Source organism: Astatotilapia calliptera, chromosome 11 (assembly GCF_964374335.1).
Source record: "Astatotilapia calliptera chromosome 11, fAstCal68.1, whole genome shotgun sequence".
NCBI classification, from domain to species: Eukaryota; Metazoa; Chordata; class Actinopteri; order Cichliformes; family Cichlidae; genus Astatotilapia; species Astatotilapia calliptera.
In genome coordinates, this window is record NC_137432.1 from 23,910,497 (window position 1) to 23,931,486 (window position 20,990).

Genomic DNA, 20,990 nt, shown 5'->3' on the forward strand with positions numbered 1-20,990 from the left:
TTGGGATCGTGTCCATGCACCGATCAGTAAAGAGTCTTCACCTCTGAGTCATGATTGTGTGATTTAATGAGATTTATTTGAATGTGCTGTATTACATCTTACGCAGCACAGCCTGGTACTGGCAGGGGGCTCAGCAGCCCCTGCACCACTAATGGGAAGTCAGGCTTTGACTCACAGCTACTCACTGGCAATAATTTATAGATAGTTTTGCACTGACTGTATCAGGGTGTTGGGAAACTGCCATAAAAGCTGCTATGCTAAATTCATAAGAATACTTGGGCAATTTCTCTTATACACGTTTGTCTAAGCATGTGTTTCTTTCTTTTACATTTGTGTTTGAATTTCATTATTAAAATTGTGCCAGAGATTCTCTTGAAACCTTCTCTGCTCTTTTAACAAACACTCACATTTAAGAGATTGTGAAACTACTCGGGGGGTTCTGTCAGGACGAAGGTGTTTCTTTCACGTGTAGCTGAGTACAAGTAGAGACAAGTGCTCTTTTATTACTCATCGAGGTCTTTGACAAGAGCCTTAACATCCCGGGCTGTTCTACCACACATTCCTCTGTCATCTGCAACTGATCTCTTAGACTTTTTAGTTATTTAATTTTTTTTTAAACTAAAGCTGCAGAATATATTTGAAGAGTTTCCAGACAAAGGCTGCCTCTTTACAAGAGAATCTACGGTTGAGTTCACACGAATGCAGACTCTTGCAGTTGGAATGCAAGATTAAACACAAAACGTAATCTCTTAAAAGCAGCAGGGAGAAAACTGTAAACATATAACTCCGACTGATTAAATACTTTGCTGCTGCAAATAGCAGGACCACACTGCAAAGTTACAAATGCAAATTGGGCAAGAATTGTACCTGTGATTGCTCTGCAACTGTAGTTTTATTAATGTCATAAGTTAGTGCTGATCATAGGCTACAGTATCATTATGCAGGCATTACAGCTGTAATTGGCAGTGCACTGATTTTAACAACTTCATAAACTGTTGAGTTTTTCAGTGTGCCACAGTGCATAATCATTTTTTACAAATGTGGAGAGAAATGACAGTATTTACCTCTAAAATGTGGCGTAAAAGTGTATTTAAATGAAAAAAAAAAGTAAATATGTATATCCCAACACTTAAGCACATTTACTTAAGTAGTCTAACTGTAAATGTACATTCAAAATACTGTAATAAATATAACACAGACTTTGGATACTGGCAAGTTACACCAAAAGCTAACGATGCATATATCTAAATGTCTTTAATTTATTTTTCTGTACAAAAGTAAATACATATACATCCATTTGTAAACAGTGGCAGGCAATGCCCATTAGCAAGAAGAACATAAACCATAGATAGCTTGCTCTAAATAGTGATGCTATTGGATTACATCTGCGATATCACCTCTTACAGAGCGCTGTTGGACGGCGAGACTGGTGGTTTGCTCTAATTTTGTGCATCAGATGTAACACTTGAATTTCACAAAGCTTACCACACCGAAACACAGAGACAAAAACTTAAGAAAACAGTCATCAGTGCCTATAAAGATATATATAAGACCCTTTTTGACAACTATGGTAGCAAACACCAGTAGAGTCTTAATAATAAGGAGCTCCAAACAAATGCAGAATATGATGGGGGAACCCCACTGGACAGTGGCGGTGTGTCTATAATCCTGCCAGATTTCATATTGTCTACCGCTCTAGTGGTTAAAAGTCTGGCCCTTGATGGGCTGTAGTCCTTCCTTTCAACAGACGGTGGCAAGTTGGGCAGGGTGCATGTTTCAATTGAAGGTGGGCACCCAATTTGAATCCACCGGCTAAAAAGTTCTGATGTTAACTTTAGGAGTTCTTCTGGAGAGGAAGACACCAAGGAGAACTGGGATAAGTCTGTCTCCTCCCGAAACATCTGCAGCAAGGAAACAAGGAAGAGAGATCAGTATTATCAAGACAACAAATCTGACTAACAAAGTCATGTTTGAAACAGCTACTTGATACTGAAGCGAGCAATGTCACGACAAGAAAAAGAGAATACGTACTTCCATGTTTCTGTTCTTGCTAATAATTTTATCCAGTGTCCGTGTAAGTTCCACAACAAGAGAGTGATTTAAGTGTTCCTCCCAGAGGTTTGTCAGGAGCACTTGCCAAGAATCATGGAGGACATACGCAGCAGGGAACACGCAACACTGCGAGGAAAAACAGAGCAACACAATAACCCCAAAATTAGGACTAGCATGTAAAACACATGACAAATCACCGCAAGAACCACACAAGTAACCGTGTTACGAGAGAGGCTGGAGGCCACTTGGGACAACAGACTGTTATTAAACAGAGCATGTGACTTGTTATAGTGGAAGACGACCAAAGAAAAAAAGCAAGTAATTATTCTCTTTAAAAAAAACCCCAAGTGGGCTTCAGGAGAAGGTTAAAATGAACAGGATATATAAGATCTTTATGAGCACTTCCTATATAAACAACTCACCGGATCGGTGTCACAGAGCATGTGTCTTGTATATCGATGTACCACATAGTAATCCTTAGGAAACACTGTGCGCTGAAGGAGGGAGAAAAGAGGCAAAGATGAGAAGCCAGATACCCAGAAGGACCACACAGGTCTATATGGACATAGAAGTAAATATTTAGAAACGAAGTAAAGAGAGTTTCACTTACAAAGCCTGCTGAACTCGAATCGATGGTCCCTTTGATATTTTTCACACCTTCCAGGTCAAACTCACATCCACCACATGGGGCAGTTAGTAATGACAGCAACAGTAGAACTGTTGGAGACATGATAAGAGCGAAAGCCACAGAAAACAAGTCACATAATTGCTGGAAACTTTCTGTGGTTTGTAGCTTGTTCAAAGTGCATAGCTACTAAAAAGAACATGACATCATTTCCTGTGTAAATTAGCCATTTCTTTCTTTTTTAAAAAAAAGAAAACAGCAGGAGACACTGGGCTACGATTGCAACATCTCTAATTTAATTAGGGCACCAGAAATGGCTGTGATGTTTCAAAGTGGCGCAAAAAAACCAACTTTGATTCACCATTTAAATCTCACTATGCATTAACCAGGACTGCTGTTTCACTATAATCCCACAGACATTTAAAAAGGGTGAAAAACAGACAAAAATTTAACATGAAAATAATAGTTTCTCACCTCGCAGTGTCATCGTTTTATCTTGACTGCATGTCCATTTCTCTTGTTGACAGCAGTGACTCTGCAGGCAAGCTTCACTGTCACTCTGTAAAAGGCGAAGCTTCCTCCTGTGGTTTTTTTACAGGTCTTTGAAAGAGCAGGCTTCTGTCTCTTCTTCTTCACTGCTTGATATTTAGTCTTCCTGTTCACATCCCTCAGATCATCCCCTTCTCTTTACTTAGGGTCCTTTGGTACTTTCCATGCACATGCCCCACTTGTCACCTCACATCGACATGCTCTCTCACTTTGGGTTTTCCCACTTGAAGCCAGGGTGGCTGCAGCCTTTCACTTTGAAAGCCTTGTTTTTCTATTTCCCTTTCTAAATCTTTTCTCCTTTCCCTTTCTCACTACTGACCTAGAATTTTCCTGGCCACTCTGTCTCTGTCCCTTAAAAGTGGTTAATGAATAAAGTGCCAGAGCTGACCTCTTCCCCTGGATTTCTCCCTATCCCTCTGTATCCTACTCAGACACAGGCACAGCTCAAAGTGAAAGTGCTCCGCTCAATTCTCCCTTTATGCGTCGGCCACTCCCACAGGCACACGTTTTACCTCACTATTGACTGACCCGTCTCCCTCCCTTCTGCTTCCCACATTCCCCAACACCCCCCCACCCCCATCCTCCCGCTCCCACCCCCATCCTCCCGCTCCCAACCAGGGCCGAAGAGGCTTAGTTATGCAGTCAGAGCATATGTTTTTCATTTGGATTCTTCCCCACACCTCTCTGCCTGTTGATTCTATCAGTCGCTGTCCCGTAAGTCAGTGCGCAGTATCATCCCATTAAGTCATTCATTAACAGTCAGTTTCTTTTAGAAATAAGGATCACATTCATTACATTCCTCGAAGAGCTAATGAGAAAGATTGCAACACTGAATTGCCAGAAGATGCAAGTCATCCCAACATGACTGCTTTCTTTAGTCATTAATGTTAAAATTGGCTTTACAGAGTTGTATGGTATGATTGTGATGATAGCTGTGCACAGCTGTCATCATCCTGTCTGTAAAGTGTTGTTTTGTGGCCTCAGGTTACGCAAAGCATCACGTTGGTTTGGGATATCAGTCAGATGTCAACAGGAGTTGATTAATGATGAAAGGAAGGAAGTCGTTATTCTTCATGTTTGTTGGATCATAAGCCAAACGACAGAGGAAAATTTCCCAGAGAGGTATCTCTACTGACAGGAAAAGGAAACCAGACAGCCGCAGCAAGCGAGGGCTCCATATTCCCCAAGGCATGACTAAATCAAAACCTCTTTACGTATGCTACGTTTATAATGATTGATATAAATATCTAGTCAGAGTGCCGTCTTCCTGGTTCATACTGCATTTAAAATTCAGAGGGAAGTAAATACGCAGAAAATTTGTGAAGCTGCTGCAGATGAAGTCCACACATGTCGGAGCCTAACTCAACAAATGAAATCCAGATTTAATAAAAACAAAAGAAGTGCATTCCTTTAAATAGGAAAAAAAACCTAGTCACTCCAATATATGCAAACTCACTTTTTCCTTCATAATTAGGACTAAAACACAAGTTTGAAACTTAAAATTTTGGGGTCATGAAATTTTTTTTCAAAAACATCCTCCAACTTAAATAAAGCCACATTTTACTGAGTAAAGTCTGCGAGCTTCAGCACATCAACAGGCTCATATAACTGGCATGGAAAAAACAAAAGCAGATCAGAGTGACTGGTTCATTAAAAACCCCAAATCCTGCCGATGTGGTCATCTGTCCCGGGTCCTTGTTAGGCAACACTTTTTGTATGTTTCAGGACTTGGGGGAAAATTTTTTCTTTAAAAGTGCTGTCTTACACCACTTAAAGCTTGCTCGCAGGAAGACCTTCAAACGAGTGGGAGGTGATGGAGAAACAAAAGGTCTCCACCTCCGCTTCACTTTCCCTCCCATTTTCTTTCTATTCACCACAAGGTGGAGCCAACCATGGGTCAAGAAAGGATGTCAGGCTCAAAGTTTACATTGGTTTTATTTTATTTTAAAACATCAGCAGGAGTAAACAAAGTGCAAAGTCTTTTTTTGTAATAAGCTAAGCTTTACATATCTGTATAAAAAGGTCTCCTATAAGAGTTCCCTTTGACAAATAAAAGCCCTCATGCATTATCCAAACTGATTCTACTTGTTTAGTGAGCAAGATAATCATCATCGTTAGATACACAACAGTTACTGAAAACAACCATAATTGACGAGCGAAACCCTTTGTGTCATCCGTTCACAGTCCTGTCATTAAATGACAAGAATGTGGGTAAGAAAACCCCCCAAAACTAAACAAATTAATAAAAGAAAACAAAACAAAACAAGGGGAACGTCAAAGAAATGGCATTCCCCCTCATTTCAGCTCCCCTTTCTTTATCCTAATCTCCTCCTCCTCTTCTTTGTCACTGGCTGGGGCTCCTCTCCCCTCCTCGGACAGCTGTCATTAAATGGCTCTTGTATGTTTTGCTAAGTCCAGTCATCCAGTACTTGAGCAGCCTGACGTTGTCCTCTTCCCCGGGCCCCGTAGCACCGAGGAGTGCCAGAACCTTCTGTGTGTCCTCTCTTCCTCGACCGTCCACTTTGGAGAACTTGAACAGCACTTTGACTTTACTGAAAAAACAAATAGATCACACTTAAGACTAATTCTGCCTTCCTGAAGAAGACAGAATTCGGAAACACCAAGTTTTCGGTGGGAATCTTTGTGTGGAACGCCCTCTCAATAAGACTTCCCACTTGGAAATATCCTAAGTTAGCAATCCAAGATGGCAGTACTGAATGTAAACAACAGTAAAATTATAAACTTTTAATCTGTACTGCAAGTGTTGTGTGTTTTTGACTCATTAAATAGTGAGCAGTGATCGAGCTCTATCCATTAATGTGTTTTTCCCTGTTTCTCCCTGAATGGCTCTACCTTAATGAGAACCTAAACAAATTCTGTTTTTGCTGGCTTTTTGTAAAATGCGCTGTTCCGACATCCGAGTTCTGAAGTATCTGGAACGTGGCATAAAGGAGCTTTACTCACTTCATCCACTCCTCCTTCAAACACAGCAGGCAGTGAGACACAACATCCACCGACAGGTTCTCATTGCACAGGGCGACCTCCAGCTTGTTCAGTAATGCTGGACCTGGAGAAAGAGGACAAAGATTTAGTCAGTGGAAGAACCATGTGGGAAAGTTGAGGAAAAAAAAAAAAAAAAGAGTCAAGCAAAAAAAATTAAAAACTCTTAGTAGGTGATTGGTTGAACTATTTGTGTATAACCGTCTGCTGTGAGAAAACGTCAACAAATCAGACTGACGAACCACAGGATGCAGAGAGCGCGAAAAGGAAAAACAGGCCGTGGTCTGAGTAGCTTTATGAGCTTGCAAGCAGTCGCTGCAACCAGCTACGCAGCAAATGTTTTGCTGTTTACTCGAAAGGTTACTCATTCTCATGTTTTAGGTTTCTGTAGCTTTGAAGTTTATAATTTGGATTTAGTTTTTGACCCTTTTACAGGTATGCTGGTATGTTTGTTGCTTTTGTGTATTCTGCTGTGTGTGTGTGTGTTCCTATATAGTCAGAACCCTTTAAAGGAGGGGTGTCAAACTCGTTTCACAATGCGGGCGATATATAGCCTACTTTGATCTTAAACTCCCCTCTCTGTCAGCGCGAAGAAGTTTAACTTCACGTTTAATCCTGGTATATGTTGGTATAAGTTTTATGACATGATCAAGTAATGGGGCCCTATTTTTGTAAAGGAATCGAGTGTTAAGAAAAAAAGGCTAGAAATTTCTATAATAGATAGTGATTAATGGGAACTTTTTTCATTTACGTTTTACTGAATTAATAGGAATTTATTAGTAGGAATTGCTGTAAAAAACGATGTTCGGTGCACCTGTAAAACCTAAAACACACCTGTAGCCGTGACCTTCTGACTCTAAGTTCATCACAGAGCTCTGATTTGCCCAGAACCAGTTTGGTTTGTCTGCTGGCACAAAGTCTGAAGACGTGTGAGATGGATTCTCTGATATATATTCTGTGGGAAACAACTAGTTTCTGTTTTCGATGCAAATTCTTCATTTTTTTTAATGGATCCCTTAATGCTCTTGCTGTGCTTGAGCATTTTTCTACTTTCACTTTAACAGCTGCTCTGACTTAAACAAGGGTTAATGAATCAGGAGGGGAAAAAAATCTGTCCTTTTCACTGATACAGAGTCAGATGATGATAAATGTAAATTTGTAATCTCTATAAATAGATTCTACATATAAAGACGTCTATTTGTAATCTGCTTTTAGTCCATGTGGTATCGATCAATTAGGCTAGAGCAGGCTGGGGTTACATGGCTGTAAGCTTTCTGTGTGAAGAGCAAAGGAAGGATGGCATTTGTCAAGATGGAAACCTGAAAACATCGGCTGCCGTAGAAAATGAAGCTTTTTATTATCGGTCTTTTAATTTACCTGACTTTTTGTAAAGAATGAGCAAAAAGCACAGAAAGAAAGCAACGAACAGAAAAACGCCGACTACACAGGAAGCCGTGAAAAAAAACCTTTGGCCTCAGAGGATTAATCAGCAGACAAGCCGATGGGTTCCCAGACTGTAAATTGTGTAACGCTAACAGAGGCAACAAACATGCAGCAAATTAAATCAAGACTGATGTACTCACCCCTGTCTATAGGTTGTGTGTTGGCACTGGTGATGGTGAACTGATAAAGCGAGCTGATGTCGTCTTCTCTTACAGCTGGGATGTGACAGCTTCTCTCTGAGGTGACGTCCACGAGCACTGTAAACTCTGAAGAGCAAATCGAAGCAAAATTATTACAGTTTAATCTGCAAATACACATCTACAGTTTTTGACAGAGAATCTCACACAGCGATCTACAAATCTCAAAGAGCTTCTTGCACCTGAGGAGCTGACGTGAGCTGGAATAGGCACATCGGGGCAGAGACCCAGAAAGTTGCACTTGTAGGCCTCCTCGTACTGAGAGCTGTATGGCACGGAGCGCACACAGCCTACCGGGAGCAAAGACTAATGGGAAAATAGAGAAGTGAGTTAATGGCCGTGATGATACACTGTTTGATCTGGCTAACATTCACACAGCCTCGCTGTCTCTGCTTACTCATTAATGCTATAAGTGATGCTTTTCTGACAACTACTAAAGAACTGTGGTAAAGTAACACAAACATTACAGTATGAACTTGTCTTAAAATTATATACTGATAACATTAAAAATTTATCTTTCAAGTATTCAAATGAAAAATAACCACAAAGAAAACCCCAGGAGAGCATGTAGTCGCAAAAGAAAAGGTCAAAACTGTGCAATAACAACAGCATTACACCCTCACACAAATAGTAGGTGCGCTCCCCTGCCCCAAAAGTTCATGTTTACCCATATTATAATACAACGCTCTATCTACAAAGGCCACACCACTGGAGCAGAGTACCTTTAGCACTGTAAAAGCTGACTGGATGAGAACTGGATCTGCACCTCTCCATATGACCTGATTTCCCATGAGCACGTGCCAGGCTAGCTGTCGAAAGTCAGGAGCCCCGAGGACCTGCCGAACGAACCACAATGTTTACCAAGCAACAGCTCACAGACATAGTGTATGAGCTATTTTTTTAACCAATATGCATCACTTTACCATATAAATGATTGTAAAAACACGTATTTTTCTTTATTCAATCTCAGTTTTCTATCGCTGTTCATGATTAAGTTGGGTATACATTAGCAAACTACAAATGTGCTTAAGTTCACCTGTCTCAAATGCCTCAGTGACCTAAATTTTGGACCAGGTAATTCATCCAGTTTTGTATCATCGCTCAGGAAGTTGTGGGCCAGCTCGGTCTCTGACAGGTGTCTCTGCGTCTTTGAAGCACCTCCTTCTGCTCCCTCCCAGCAGCTCATTTCCTCCTCTTGCTCTTTAAAACACATGACATTAAAAAACAGAAAAAGCAAATGCTTTCAAGCAAAGGTTCATTACAAATGTGGGGAATTTCCGTAGGAAACTGTGATAAACGGCGGTTCATACACCACACGAGTCATACCTACACAACTATCATCATAGTGCACACATGAGGATAGCTACCCACTGTTTCCAAAACAAAAAAAACAGACTCTGTTAGTAACACCTATGACCTGCACTGCATAGCGACCACATTACTAAGTACAGTGTTTCAACTACTTGGTAACACAAATATCCGGCCAACTCACATGATAGCAACCCTGTTCATTTATTCATGTAGTCATGGTCAACATGACCTGCTGACGTTTAAAGTGATCATCATAATGGGGAAGAAAGGTGATTTATGAGACTTTCAATGTTGCATGGTGGGCTGTGGCCTGATCTTAGCAGTTCAGAAACTGCTGATGTTCCCACACAACCACACAGAGTTTACAGAGAATGGAAAAAAAAGAAGAAAATACCCAGTAAAGAAAAAAGAGAAAAGAAAATATACAGTAAGGAGCAGTTCTCTAGGTGAAAATGCCTTGTTGACATCAGAGGAGAATCACCAAAACTGGACAACTTCCAATTGGAAACTTGGAAAAATACTGCCTAGTGATGAGTCTCACTTTCCGCTGCAATATTCAGATAGTAGGGTCAGAATAAATAACATGAATCCATCCTGTCTTTCATCAACAGTTCAGGCAGCTGCTTGTGGTTTGGCCCACATTTTTTGGATTCTTAGTACCAATAAAGAACCATTTAATTGCCACAGCTAAGATCGGTATTGTTTACTTATTGTTATAAATGCATTGTCATAAATCTGAAGATACTGTGTGATGTTGTCATGTCATTATGAACCAAAATCTCCGAGGAATGATTCCAGCACCTTGATGAATCTTTGTCACAAATAATTAAAGCACTTCTAAAGGTAAAACAGGACTCAACCATCTCCTAGCAAAGTCTATGTAATGAGTGTCCATTTGGTGTATAAATGAACAGATTCTTGGTCAAATGACCCAGAATAGGATTTAAAATTACAGAGCTAATACTGTCAGAGAAAGTTTCACTGTAAATGTTGGGTTTCTTTTTTTGTACATGATATTACTGAATACTGACTGGAATTGTGTAAACTCTCTGGAAAGTTGGGATGCTTTAGTGAATCACTGTTTTTCTGGCGTCTCTCCACAGACTTGTCTGGTGATTCACACTTTCACCAGAGCTTTCTCAGTCAGATGATAACAACCATAAGCATGTTGTTCAAACTAATGACATGCTGTCATGAGTTTAGGTTAATTTAGGAACAAAATGAACCTTACCACATCTAAAAGAAGTGGTTTTTAAACTTTTTCACACACGTTCCACTTCAGAAGCTGAGTCAAGGTGATACTGCACATTTTTTTAAACCAATCATCAACAAGAAAAAAAGATGCACGTTGAATTTTGTTTAAAAGCTTCAGCAATTTACATCAGAAATCTCCTTTTCGCCTATTTTCCTTTTAAATGCATTTTTTTCAACTTCATATTTTTCAACTGGTTGTCTGAGCCCCACCTGTGGGACCTCAGAGAACCACAAGAATTTGCTGGTTAGATTATCCTTCTGCACTGGAACACAGTTCATGTTCCAGGGTAGAATAATTGCACAGCCAACATCTTTAATGACTTTAAAAAATAAGAATTGGGTGCACCAGTTTGGCTATAACTGGTGCACCCAATTCTTATTTGGCTATTCACTGTTGCGCTGAAGGTTCTACAAAGTCTTTACTTGCCAAGCCCTATTAATTTTCTCTCGTTGCCAGCATAAAGAGATTTGTTTGACAGCACTCATTGGATGAACCACTACTCAGAACAATGGGAAAGTCAAAGGAACTCAGGGAAGATCTAAGAAGAAGAACTGCAGATTTACACAAGCTGGGACGGTCTCTTGGATCCATTCTAACCAACAGATCAGAAAATACACAGATTCGAAGGTTATCAGTTAAAACCATTGTACGCAAGTACAAATTATTCAGATATGTCACCACTTTACCAGGTTCTGTAAGAAGACCCATACTGTCACCGTCAGTTGATACTGGAAGACTTGAGCCAGGAAGCACCAAGGCTCAAGTCTGCCTTGAAATGTCAAGCATTGTGCTGTAAGACCTTTTGACTGACAGTCAAATAATAAGTTGTACAAAGTGGATAGGATAATGAAGAAGGATGACTAACTCCACACAGTTGGTATTCCCACAGGATAAACACATCAAACCTGGTTTTGGAAGGGATAAAGCAGGCTAACACTAAGCATCTGAAATGACCTTCCCAAAGCCCTGACCTCACTCAGAAAATCTGTGGACTATGCTTATAAGCTGAGCTGATTCAACAAACCAACAAATCTAAATGAACTCTGCCAAGAAGATGGGTCAACTACCCAGCCCCCAAAATATGCCAGATACTTATTGAGCAATTAAGGTGCAACTTCCTAAGGAACATTAAACCAAATTTTAGAGGGAGTGTATGTATATATTTGAGTCTGTATGTATACTTTTGACACTGTGTGGATTCGAGAAAATCCCAAATAAATTCAATCTTGTACATTCAGTTCTTGCTTTTTAAAGTCATTAAAGATGTCATTCCACTGTGGAAAAAATAACAGTTCAAACGAATCATTTAAAGCCCAAAATTACTATGAGATTCATGTTCATGATGAGTGTATGCAAACTTCTGATCACAACTGTATATGCATAAATAAATATCACGCCTCTTAATCGAGGTCAATGCATCTACCCGTTTGTCTCTCTATGAGCACCAGAGTGTCCTCGGTGGGGGCTCCTTCCAGGAGCTTCTCCGTCAGACGGCTACCACAAGCTTTAAGTAACCTGGAAGTGAGGTGAGACCACTCATTAGCCGGGTGAGAGACTGACTGGAAAAAGAAGAACAGTTTCTTTGAACCTAATGACTCACCAGCTAAAGGAGGAGTGCAGGCTGGCCCAGAGGTTAGGATGCTGGGTGAGCGAAGTCAGCGATCGGGCTGCATTGCCGCTCCTTTGGTGTGGAAAAACTGCAGGTGAAAATGCACTGTTCATCCTCACAGCTCGCTGGGGACAAACTCCCTGTTCATTGTCAAACACCTAATGGAAAGGACAGTCCAAAGACATCAGAAGCACTAATAAGTCTGCTGAGTTTATTATGTTTATATACGTGCTCTACCTTTAGAGCTGTGCTCTGCAGACTCTGTATAGTAAGCTTCAGGTGACGCAGCAGGAAAGGCCAGGAGTTTATAAGGTAGATTCTGTCCATGGCTACCATAACAATACTGTACCAACGCTGGAAGCCTCTAGCGAGACTGTCTTTGATAAAGAAGGTGTGTGAGAACACAAATCCATGTTGCTCGTCTCCAAAAAAAATGGGCCCTTCACGTCCGGGACACACCTGACACCAAAACAAACAGAAAACACAACGAAGTATATCAGTAATCAGCCGATTAAAGCCCACAGACAACACCCACATAAACATGTCACTAATTACCTCACAGCTGAGACTGCGTACGCAAGCCTGTCGGACCACGCTGAAAAGCTGGGGCTGTCTGGGGTGCTGGTGACTAAGGAAGCGGATGCCTGTTTCATCATCAATGCTAACAAAGCCCGGGTGAGATGCAGGCAAGGATCGGCAACCCTACGAGACAAAGAAAAAAGGAAATCAGTACTTTAAGGCTGAAAATTAATGAAGGAACAAATAAAGCGAGGGATCCAAGCATCTGATAAAGTCACAGTCAGGCCCCTTCTACTCACCTCACACATTTCTTTCTGTGTGGCTGAGCTGTTGGCCTTCATGGTTAGACCTTCACCATCACGGTCACCATCTCGGTCCCCTGGCATTTGGGCACCTACCTGGGATGAAGGGGATGGGGAAGGCGGGTGTAGTGCCTCAGTGCAGAACAGGGTTCGAGGGCCATGGAGCTCACAGAAGTGACAGAGAGCCACCAGAGCATTCATCTGAAAGAACAAGACAAGTTTTCATATGTTTACTGTGCTAAAGATGTCTGATTTAGATCAGGACACCTACATCTAGTTCTGGTTAATCACTGACGTTACCAGATTACACTGGGGTTAAAATACGGGTACAAGTGGCAGTATGAGACGGTCTTACCTTCAGTGCAGAACCACGTTCAACAAATGACTGGTGACACTTCACAAAGAGGTATTCATTGGACGTAGTGTTCAAAAAGCCGTGCCGTTAAAAAAATAACAGCGCCGTGAAACAAAATTAAATCTTCATCGAGCCTGTATTTTAAAAAGCCATCGTTCCTAACATTTTAATTGAGGCTTTCTACACTTTTTTGTCCTTTGTGTAGCTGTCAGCAGGCAACAAAAACAGACCTCGTCACATGATGCAGAGTCACGCGCTCCGGCACAAGTGACGCGTGGCTGCCAACTGCTGCTCATTTTCTCAGTTTTATCCGTCGAATCAAAAACATCTTTAATGCTTTACCAGTGACGCGAAAGCACGCGAACATATTTAAGAGTTTTTCGACTTTTCTGTGTTCCAATATCAGGCTTTATGTACGACAAACGAGCCATTCCTCGGCAAACGAAAAAGTGGAACTACATTACCCATAACCCAATCTGGTATAACAAACATGGGGTTAAAGGGCAATAAAAAAAAAGTCGGAACTGTTTTCATTGAAGGTTTGTGTACTAAAAGGTATGTTCCGGTTGATTTATAAGCGTATATATGGTTTGATTATGCTATCTTAGCAGACTAGCTGGTTTATTAGCTTTTCTTTTAACACTGTACAACGTTAATCCGTCACTTCCGCATTAAAACATGAAATTTTTATAGGTGTGTCACTCTTAAGTAGTCAACAAAGAGATAACTTGCACACAGTGAGTGACACGGTAGATTTTTCTGACTTTTAAATCTCAGATCTTAGGATGGCTTCAGGTGGATCAGGAGTTCCCCCCACCGACCCGACTGACACACCGAGTCCACAGGCAGGGGTCCCCGCTGACTCTCAGAGTGGCAAAGACACCCCAAAAGCCAAAGGAGGTAAATCAGTTTCGCACATTTACTATATGTAATCTAAAGTGAGTCTGTGAAAGCTTCTAAGGTGGTTTGAAACACATCTTGTTATTAGACATGTACAGTAAAACCCTGCTGGTTGACTCATATGATTACACCAGCTTATTATTTTCCTAGTAATCCACTTATAAATCATATTGTTCAGCCTGTGGTGTGAGTTCTGGCCAGGTCTTAGTTTTGTAATCGCGTGGCCGGATCCTCTTATCATCAGAAGGGGGGCTGAAGGATGGAGTCCAGTACTGTATTGAACTGTTTCCTACATTTTTCACGTCCTGCTGGGCCACTCTGCTTAGCTGGAAATGTTTCAGGATTGACTGACTCTGATCTGCCCGCTTCTGCTCCCACTCGGAACTCAGCGGACTAATCTGTGGATTAACTTTATTTATACTAAAGAATTTCAAAGTTGTAATGTTTAATTTTATGCTTAGACATTTACTTATAGGCATTCAATTTAAGAGAGTTGAAAACTCTCCCAAAACTTGTGGCTGATCCAGACAACCATCTCCCTTTCTAATAAATAACTCAGAGCTAATAAGTAAAGTATTTGTGTCATGAGTCACGTCCATTTCTCCTGTCTCTAAATAGTATTGCAGGATGCGTGTTATTTGGGTGTAAAGGCAACTTCGTCATGTACAGCATACTTGGCTGACATTTGAGTCCTCTGAGTTGAGTCACTGCCACCTGTCATATGATAATACTCAGTGGAAGTGGACTGGAGATGGACTGTACACATCATTTTCTCCATGCCTCTTTCTCACTCATTTATTTATGACACAGCATGGTAACGGGAATGATAAGAGGGTTTTCTAATAAATGGACAGACGATAAGGAATCCTTTTTCCAGATGTCTGTGTGAGTGACACAGATTGATGCGGAAGCTCATATAAGGCATCAGCCAAAATGTAAACACACGCAGAAGCAAACGGTGAAAATCTACATGAACAAAAATCAGAAAGAAAAGTACTGCACAGCTCTCATGGCTGATCTGACAGGTGCTCATCGGTGGTAGCAGTAGAAAAAACAAAATCCAAGAGAACTTGCTCAGTATTATGTGGTGCAAGGATAATCATATACAGTAAAAGCCCTGTGGTACTTCATCAGGATCTCAGATTTCTTTCTTCCATTTTACTTTAAGAATGAACTTAAAACTTGTAATTTTACCAGAGGCCAAAGTGGCTCATTTGTTTTCTATGGTTACAATTACACCACATAATTTTACAAATTTTTCATGGATTTTGTTCTAAGTAGAAACATACTACATCTTCTGAAAGTATGGTATAAGTAGCACATGTGTGATCTGATATTGTTCATTTATCAATCATATCGCTTTGCTGAACACTTTAACTTAACAGCGACTACAGTCTAATAGATGAAGATAGTTTCACTGATAGTGAAAACTACTATAAACTAACAGGGTGTAAATTTCCTCTGTTTTACAGCTGGGATCAATGTGAAGAAATACAATCTTAGAACTCGCAGTTTTTGGAAGTTGGACTTTTTGTAGGATTCAGCGTAGCCCATGACCCAGTCACACAGGGTCAGCAAGGAAGTACATTTGGGTAGTGATGTTGTTTCTTATGAAACTCACTTGTTTTAACTTTAAAATACCATCACCTCTGTGGCAAATTTGGCAGAATTCTTGTGAACTTGCAGACTGACACCAGCCACACTGTCTTTTTTTAGAGATCTAAAGAGGGGCACAGCATTTTTTTACAGCTACAATTTAAAAAAAAAAAAAGATTCATAACATAAATCTAAGTCAGTTATGCTAATAAATTATGCAGCAATCTTAGCAGAAGATTACAAGTTTCTCACATTGACTTTTTTGGCCTGTGAAAATGAACAAGGGGCCTGGGTAAAAGTCAGCTCTACGGTTCTAGTGGTCCAATGGCGAAAAACATTATTTTGAGTACTGCCTTATTGTAGCAAAGATGGGTACCTAAAATTACGAGTGACCATAAAAGATGTAACATGCCTTGGGACTGCTTTAAACAAAACCTGTTGATCTCTGCTGCCATTACATTGTTTTTTTCTGACATAGTTTGAATGCAGAAGAAAGGATGAAATGCTGCATGACTTCTGTTCAGTGTTATTAAACGTTGGCTCTTTTTATTTTTAACCTTTTGTTCTGTCTCTCCCTCTGGTGCCCTGTCTTTCAGAGTCAGCAGAATGTTGCAAGGATGGAGCCAAAGTGTGCCAGTTTTTCCGGATAGGAAAATGTCATTTTGGCCTCAGATGCCGTTTAGCTCACAGGTTTGCTCTCCTTACTTTATTCAGAAAAGTCATCAGAAGCATAAATGAGGATTTATAGTTTTTTCCAGATCATTTCTTGGCATCTTGTGGATTTATTTTCAAAATTAACACAAAAGACTTTGGAAATTATTGTAGAATAGCTGCTGTTTATCTTCAGATCACAGATGTTAGAAGCTTGGTTTGGAGACAGAGAGACATGGATGTAAATATCTTTGGAATGACCTTTTGTCTGCATTTTTTTTTTTTTATCTGCAGGACAGTTGGCTAGATATGATGAATACTCTCACTGATGAAATTTCTGTCTCAATCTCCTTGTCTCTGCATTTTTTCCACTGCCGCTCTCTTTCTTAGTGACCCATTACAGGATGATTCAGGGGCTCTGTGTCCTGGTGTGGATGAAAAACAGGAAGAAGAAAAACACAAGAACAAGAAGGGCAGTGTGAATAAAGTGCCAAAGCCAAAACACAACGAGAGAAGAGGTGACTCCGCATTTATTTAACTTTCTGTGAGATCATACTTCCATGAGACCAATTACGCTTTATACTCTTGGAACTTGTCCGTTCACTTTTTTTTAACTGTTTCTCTTCAGCAGAGGTGAACAAAAAGCCTCGTATGCGCACAGCAGATGAAGTGATCTCCCGGATCCTGTGGGACCCATCGGTGGATGCATCAGAATTTGTAGTGGGCTATGTGGATCGATTCCTCGGCGTGCTGGAGCGCCCCTTCTGTGACTTCAACTGGGAGACCAACCCATGTGACTGTGATTACACTGTTGAGCTGGCCCTGCCCAGACACAGGATCCAGTACTTCACTTACAGAGGGCACCGTGTCTGGGACCGCCACACCAGGACTGACCGAGTTTTCGGTTCCACAGGTCAATCTCTGGCTCCCCCCTTTGGAGGGGAAGAGGAAGTAAGAGGTAGGAGAAGCAGCTTTGGTGCTGCCAGACCTTACATGTGACCACATGCATTCTGCAAGATGACTGAATGTTACGTTTTGTTTTAGAAGAAAATACAGCAGCGCTTGAAACAACTAACGAGCAGCCACCTGCAGAGGAAGAGAAGCCGAATGAGACAAATATTCACACCCCTGAGTCTGCACCACCACCACCACCAGAGTGTACAGGAAACACTTCTCAGGAACAACAGGAGTCACGAGGACCATGTGTTGTGGAGGAGGCTGCAGATAGGTCTGGTGTTCGTGTTGCTCGTTTAAATATAACTCAGAACAGATCTTAAGTAAAAGAACCCCCACCCCACCCCCAAAATCATTGTTAGCATCTACACATTGTTTTCCCAAATCACTTTGTGCTAAATGTTAAAACACTTAAAATGAGAAAGATGCTTGAGGATCTTCAGCATCAGTGATTTGAGGCAGAATATAAGGGTGGGGGTATATTATAGTAAGAAATTTAAATCAGACCGTTTCTGATTGGAGCATTCAAATGGCATGTTACTATCTAGAGGTCTGAGGACCTCCACCCACATCTCTTTCACTCACACCTCTGCATCAGGAAGACGAGAATAAGAGAAAAGCTGTGTGTGTGTGTATGTGTTAGTCCCCATAGGGAAATAGTTCCTCTGCATTTAACCCATTTACCCAGTGAAGCAGTGGGCAGCCACCAATGCAGCGCCCGGGGAGCAGTGTGTAGGGACGGTATCTTGCTCAGGGGTACCTCAGGGTAGCCGTTCAGTGGAGTCGAACCCCCGACCTTCCGATCATGGGGCCACCACTCTACCTACTGAGCTATCCCTGCTGAGAAATGCACTCCAGTTATAGCTTGCCTTCCTCAAATAACAACCTCATTCAGGCTTTTGTGACACATGTTAGGTATGTAACAAGCTGTAAGAGAATGAAAAGAACTTGCAATTAGAAGTTAGAGAATGGATTTTTCAAAATGTGTGTTTACAGCTGGCTCTTTATTGATTTTGCTCACCTGCTTTGATTCCAGACATCAGGTTTCAGCAGATCAGAGTTCCTCAACCGAAGAGGAGGCACCGGGTGTAAAAGAGGAGGGTGAGGGGGAGATTCTGCCAGAATGGGAGGAAAGCTGGGAAGGCCATGAAGACTGTATAGTGAGTACAGCACATCTCACCGTGAAATCTTGCTTTTACACTGTATGTTATGTTATTTGAATGTTCCCTTTCTACTACAGAGTTATCCTGCAGCCCAACAAGTTAGCAAGAATCCATCTGTACCTCTGGAGCAGAGAGAAGAGAAGCGTGGTGGTCGCCCCCCTAAGAAGAGACCCACACACTTCATCACCTTCCGGGCCAACACTCCTGCCATCCTCTCCTGTTTCCAGCAGTTGCAGAAGGAGCTCACCTCCCTCATACCTTCCTCTGCTCCTCACTGGCAAACCGCCTCCAGCCTTCACGTCACCCTGTGCCTCCTGGTGCTGCACAGCCCCGCTGAGGTGGCGGCTGCTGGGGAGATCCTCCAACGGTTTGCACAACTGGACCGAAACCCGCCGGTAGCTGTGACCTTTCCTGTGAAGCTGAAACATTTCAATGGGAAGGTGCTGTACGTGAGTCCTCAGCCTCAGCTCCACCTACAGCAGCTCAACAGCGGTCTGCAGGAGGCCTACAGGAAAGAGGGTTTTCTTCACAGGGACTCCTACAACCCACGCTACCACCTCAGCCTGGCCAGGGTACTGGACAGGGAGGCCGAGAGGATATTTGAAGGTGTGGGGGACCTGAGGGTGGGGAAGGGCTTAAACTTTGGGCGTCTGCCAGTTAACACCTTACACCTTTGTGCCATGGGCGGCTCTAAAGTAGACGGTTTTTATGAGAGGGTGTGCACGGTAACACTTCGATGATAAAGAAGTCTGATTTGCAGACATTACTGGGTGCAATAAGCCAGACCTTTAAGGTGTCGCGGATAAATACAACAAAATAAAACTAGTACCGGTACCGAAAAAAAGAAGATTTATTCATAACACACGTGAAAAGACCCAGGAAAACCGAGTTAACGATAAAAACGATAACAAAATAACGCTGAAAACCGATTAAAAACCCTCAAAACCATACATTTCATACCTGAGCCTCAACTCTCGCGGCCCGGTACCAAACGACTCACGGACCGGTACCGGTCCGAGGCCCGGGGGTTGGGGACCGCTGTGTTAAGGTACTAAATCTCATGTTTCATATTTCTAGATGAGATATAGAGGAAAGAAAAGGGCGGGGATAGGCTGTAAACATCACTAAAGCTTAAAACAACATCCTGGCTACAATACAACATATAAATAATTAATCCACAATTTAAAAAAAAACTGCTTAAGGTGCTGAAGTTTTTAGAGCAGCAGTCCATTTTAAAAATGTTAGCTCCGGTTCTTTTAGCCATGGATCTTTACTGCACAGTTTTCATGTTATAGTGTCCTCAGTGTCATCAGCCTGCTTAAATTCTGGTTCACTGGTGAATTCAGTGGTTGTGATGTTTTATTTGTTACAGCTAATCATATTTGGGGAAAATCCAGAAACGAATCCATAATTGTTTAATAATCAATAAGCCAAATAATGTTTTGCTTGGAGAGCCTTTTTTATGTAGAGACAGTAAAAACCATGAAGAACTGTTTGTGCAAACATGAGCTGGAGCTCAATAATATTTATGTCTAATTGACTCGGGACCATGAGTTTGATAATATCAATATTGTTTTTATTTCTATGAAGAACTTTAAGAATGTTTTAATTGGTCATCTGTTTTTCTTGGTGCAGAAATGCTTGTTATACTTTATATCTGATGGGCCTAATGATTGGGGTTAACTTTGACCTGTAAGCATGCTTAATTTACACTGTTTTACTACTGCACAGACAATAAATTTGAAGCTGATTATGGACACATAAAGTGTTCTTTTTATAGGCCTGAATAATTGCTGTTCATAATTCAGGGACTTGTACAATGGGTTTTATATGAATGTTGCATGGACTGCGCTCCAACAGAATGATCCCTTTGTACTCTTTTTACAAATGATTATGACCACTAGATTATCATGTGGATTAAATAATGAATTGGTTATTTTAAAGTCGTGTGAGTGGTGATGTGCCAGCGCCGTTATAAATGCCTTCATTGTGGTGCCGAGGATGTGGAAACGCTCCCTGAGCTGAAATCTTACATGCATCCCTTTCTGCTCCCCCTTCTTCTTCCTCCCAGATACATAAACACTATACATAGACTATATGAGTCAGTGAGTATGCTCTCTGGCTCTCAATCGTGTCTGCACTCCCTCCCTTGCATTATCTCCCTTCCCCCACTCTTTTTCAGTGACACAGAAAAACTAACGCCGCCCCCTCCCTCTTTGCTCGCCTGCTTCTGCCCCCCTTACTCCAGTGGCAGACAACACCGTACTCTTTTTTTTTAACTCGTTCTCGCTGCAACATTATGTCGTCAATTTGCATTTTCTCAGTCCAATCCCCCCCACCCGCGACCCAACTGAACATCTCCATCCGTGCACTCCCATCACTTGTGTCACGTTGTTGCACATTCTCCGCTGCCTCCCAGTCTCTGAATCACTGTTGATGTTGTCCTGCAGCCTCCGCTGAAAACTGGTTTTGCCTACAAATCCATTGCATGCTGCTTTGCCCCTCTCTG

The 20,990-nt window shown here is 41.5% G+C and overlaps 3 protein-coding genes across 7 annotated transcripts; 1 reads left to right on the forward strand and 2 right to left on the reverse strand.

Annotated features, from left to right (window-relative positions):
- Positions 1-1,072: 1,072 nt before the first annotated feature.
- LOC113032176 (uncharacterized) lies at positions 1,073-3,677 on the reverse strand. The gene is made up of 5 exons (XM_026184884.2): positions 3,152-3,677; positions 2,663-2,769; positions 2,475-2,546; positions 2,032-2,178; positions 1,073-1,901 (listed from the first exon to the last, which is right to left on the reverse strand). Exons 1-5 carry the CDS (start codon positions 3,162-3,164, stop codon positions 1,566-1,568), a joined length of 675 nt encoding a protein of 224 aa, XP_026040669.1. The 5' UTR covers positions 3,165-3,677; the 3' UTR covers positions 1,073-1,565.
- Positions 3,678-5,142: 1,465 nt separating this feature from the next.
- flcn (folliculin) lies at positions 5,143-13,468 on the reverse strand. Of its 3 annotated transcripts, none has more exons than XR_013912258.1 (12): positions 13,218-13,358; positions 12,860-13,063; positions 12,279-12,743; positions 12,033-12,199; positions 11,856-11,947; positions 8,903-9,066; positions 8,589-8,702; positions 8,049-8,172; positions 7,810-7,935; positions 7,061-7,194; positions 6,191-6,293; positions 5,143-5,778 (listed from the first exon to the last, which is right to left on the reverse strand). XR_013912258.1 is itself a non-coding variant. In XM_026184516.2 (12 exons), exons 2-12 carry the CDS (start codon positions 13,061-13,063, stop codon positions 5,571-5,573), a joined length of 1,671 nt encoding a protein of 556 aa, XP_026040301.1. In that variant the 5' UTR covers positions 13,218-13,468; the 3' UTR covers positions 5,143-5,570. The 3 variants fall into 3 exon arrangements, 2 of the variants coding, with proteins under 2 accessions (XP_026040301.1, XP_026040300.1); XM_026184516.2 differs by lacking the exon at positions 7,061-7,194 and having other exon boundaries at positions 12,279-12,500; positions 12,597-12,743; positions 13,218-13,468; XM_026184515.2 differs by lacking the exon at positions 7,061-7,194.
- A 165-nt stretch (positions 13,469-13,633) lies between these two features.
- On the forward strand, positions 13,634-20,424 carry leng9 (leukocyte receptor cluster (LRC) member 9). Of its 3 annotated transcripts, XM_026184518.2 has the most exons (8): positions 13,634-13,772; positions 13,995-14,117; positions 16,310-16,403; positions 16,755-16,882; positions 16,993-17,322; positions 17,409-17,592; positions 18,355-18,478; positions 18,559-20,424. In XM_026184518.2, the coding sequence occupies exons 2-8, from the start codon at positions 14,003-14,005 to the stop codon at positions 19,219-19,221; spliced, it is 1,638 nt and encodes a 545-aa protein (XP_026040303.2). In that variant the 5' UTR covers positions 13,634-13,772; positions 13,995-14,002; the 3' UTR covers positions 19,222-20,424. The 3 variants fall into 3 exon arrangements, with proteins under 3 accessions (XP_026040303.2, XP_080164473.1, XP_080164472.1); XM_080308347.1 differs by lacking the exon at positions 13,634-13,772 and having other exon boundaries at positions 13,886-14,117; positions 17,412-17,592; XM_080308346.1 differs by lacking the exon at positions 13,634-13,772 and having other exon boundaries at positions 13,889-14,117; positions 16,996-17,322.
- Positions 20,425-20,990: the final 566 nt, after the last annotated feature.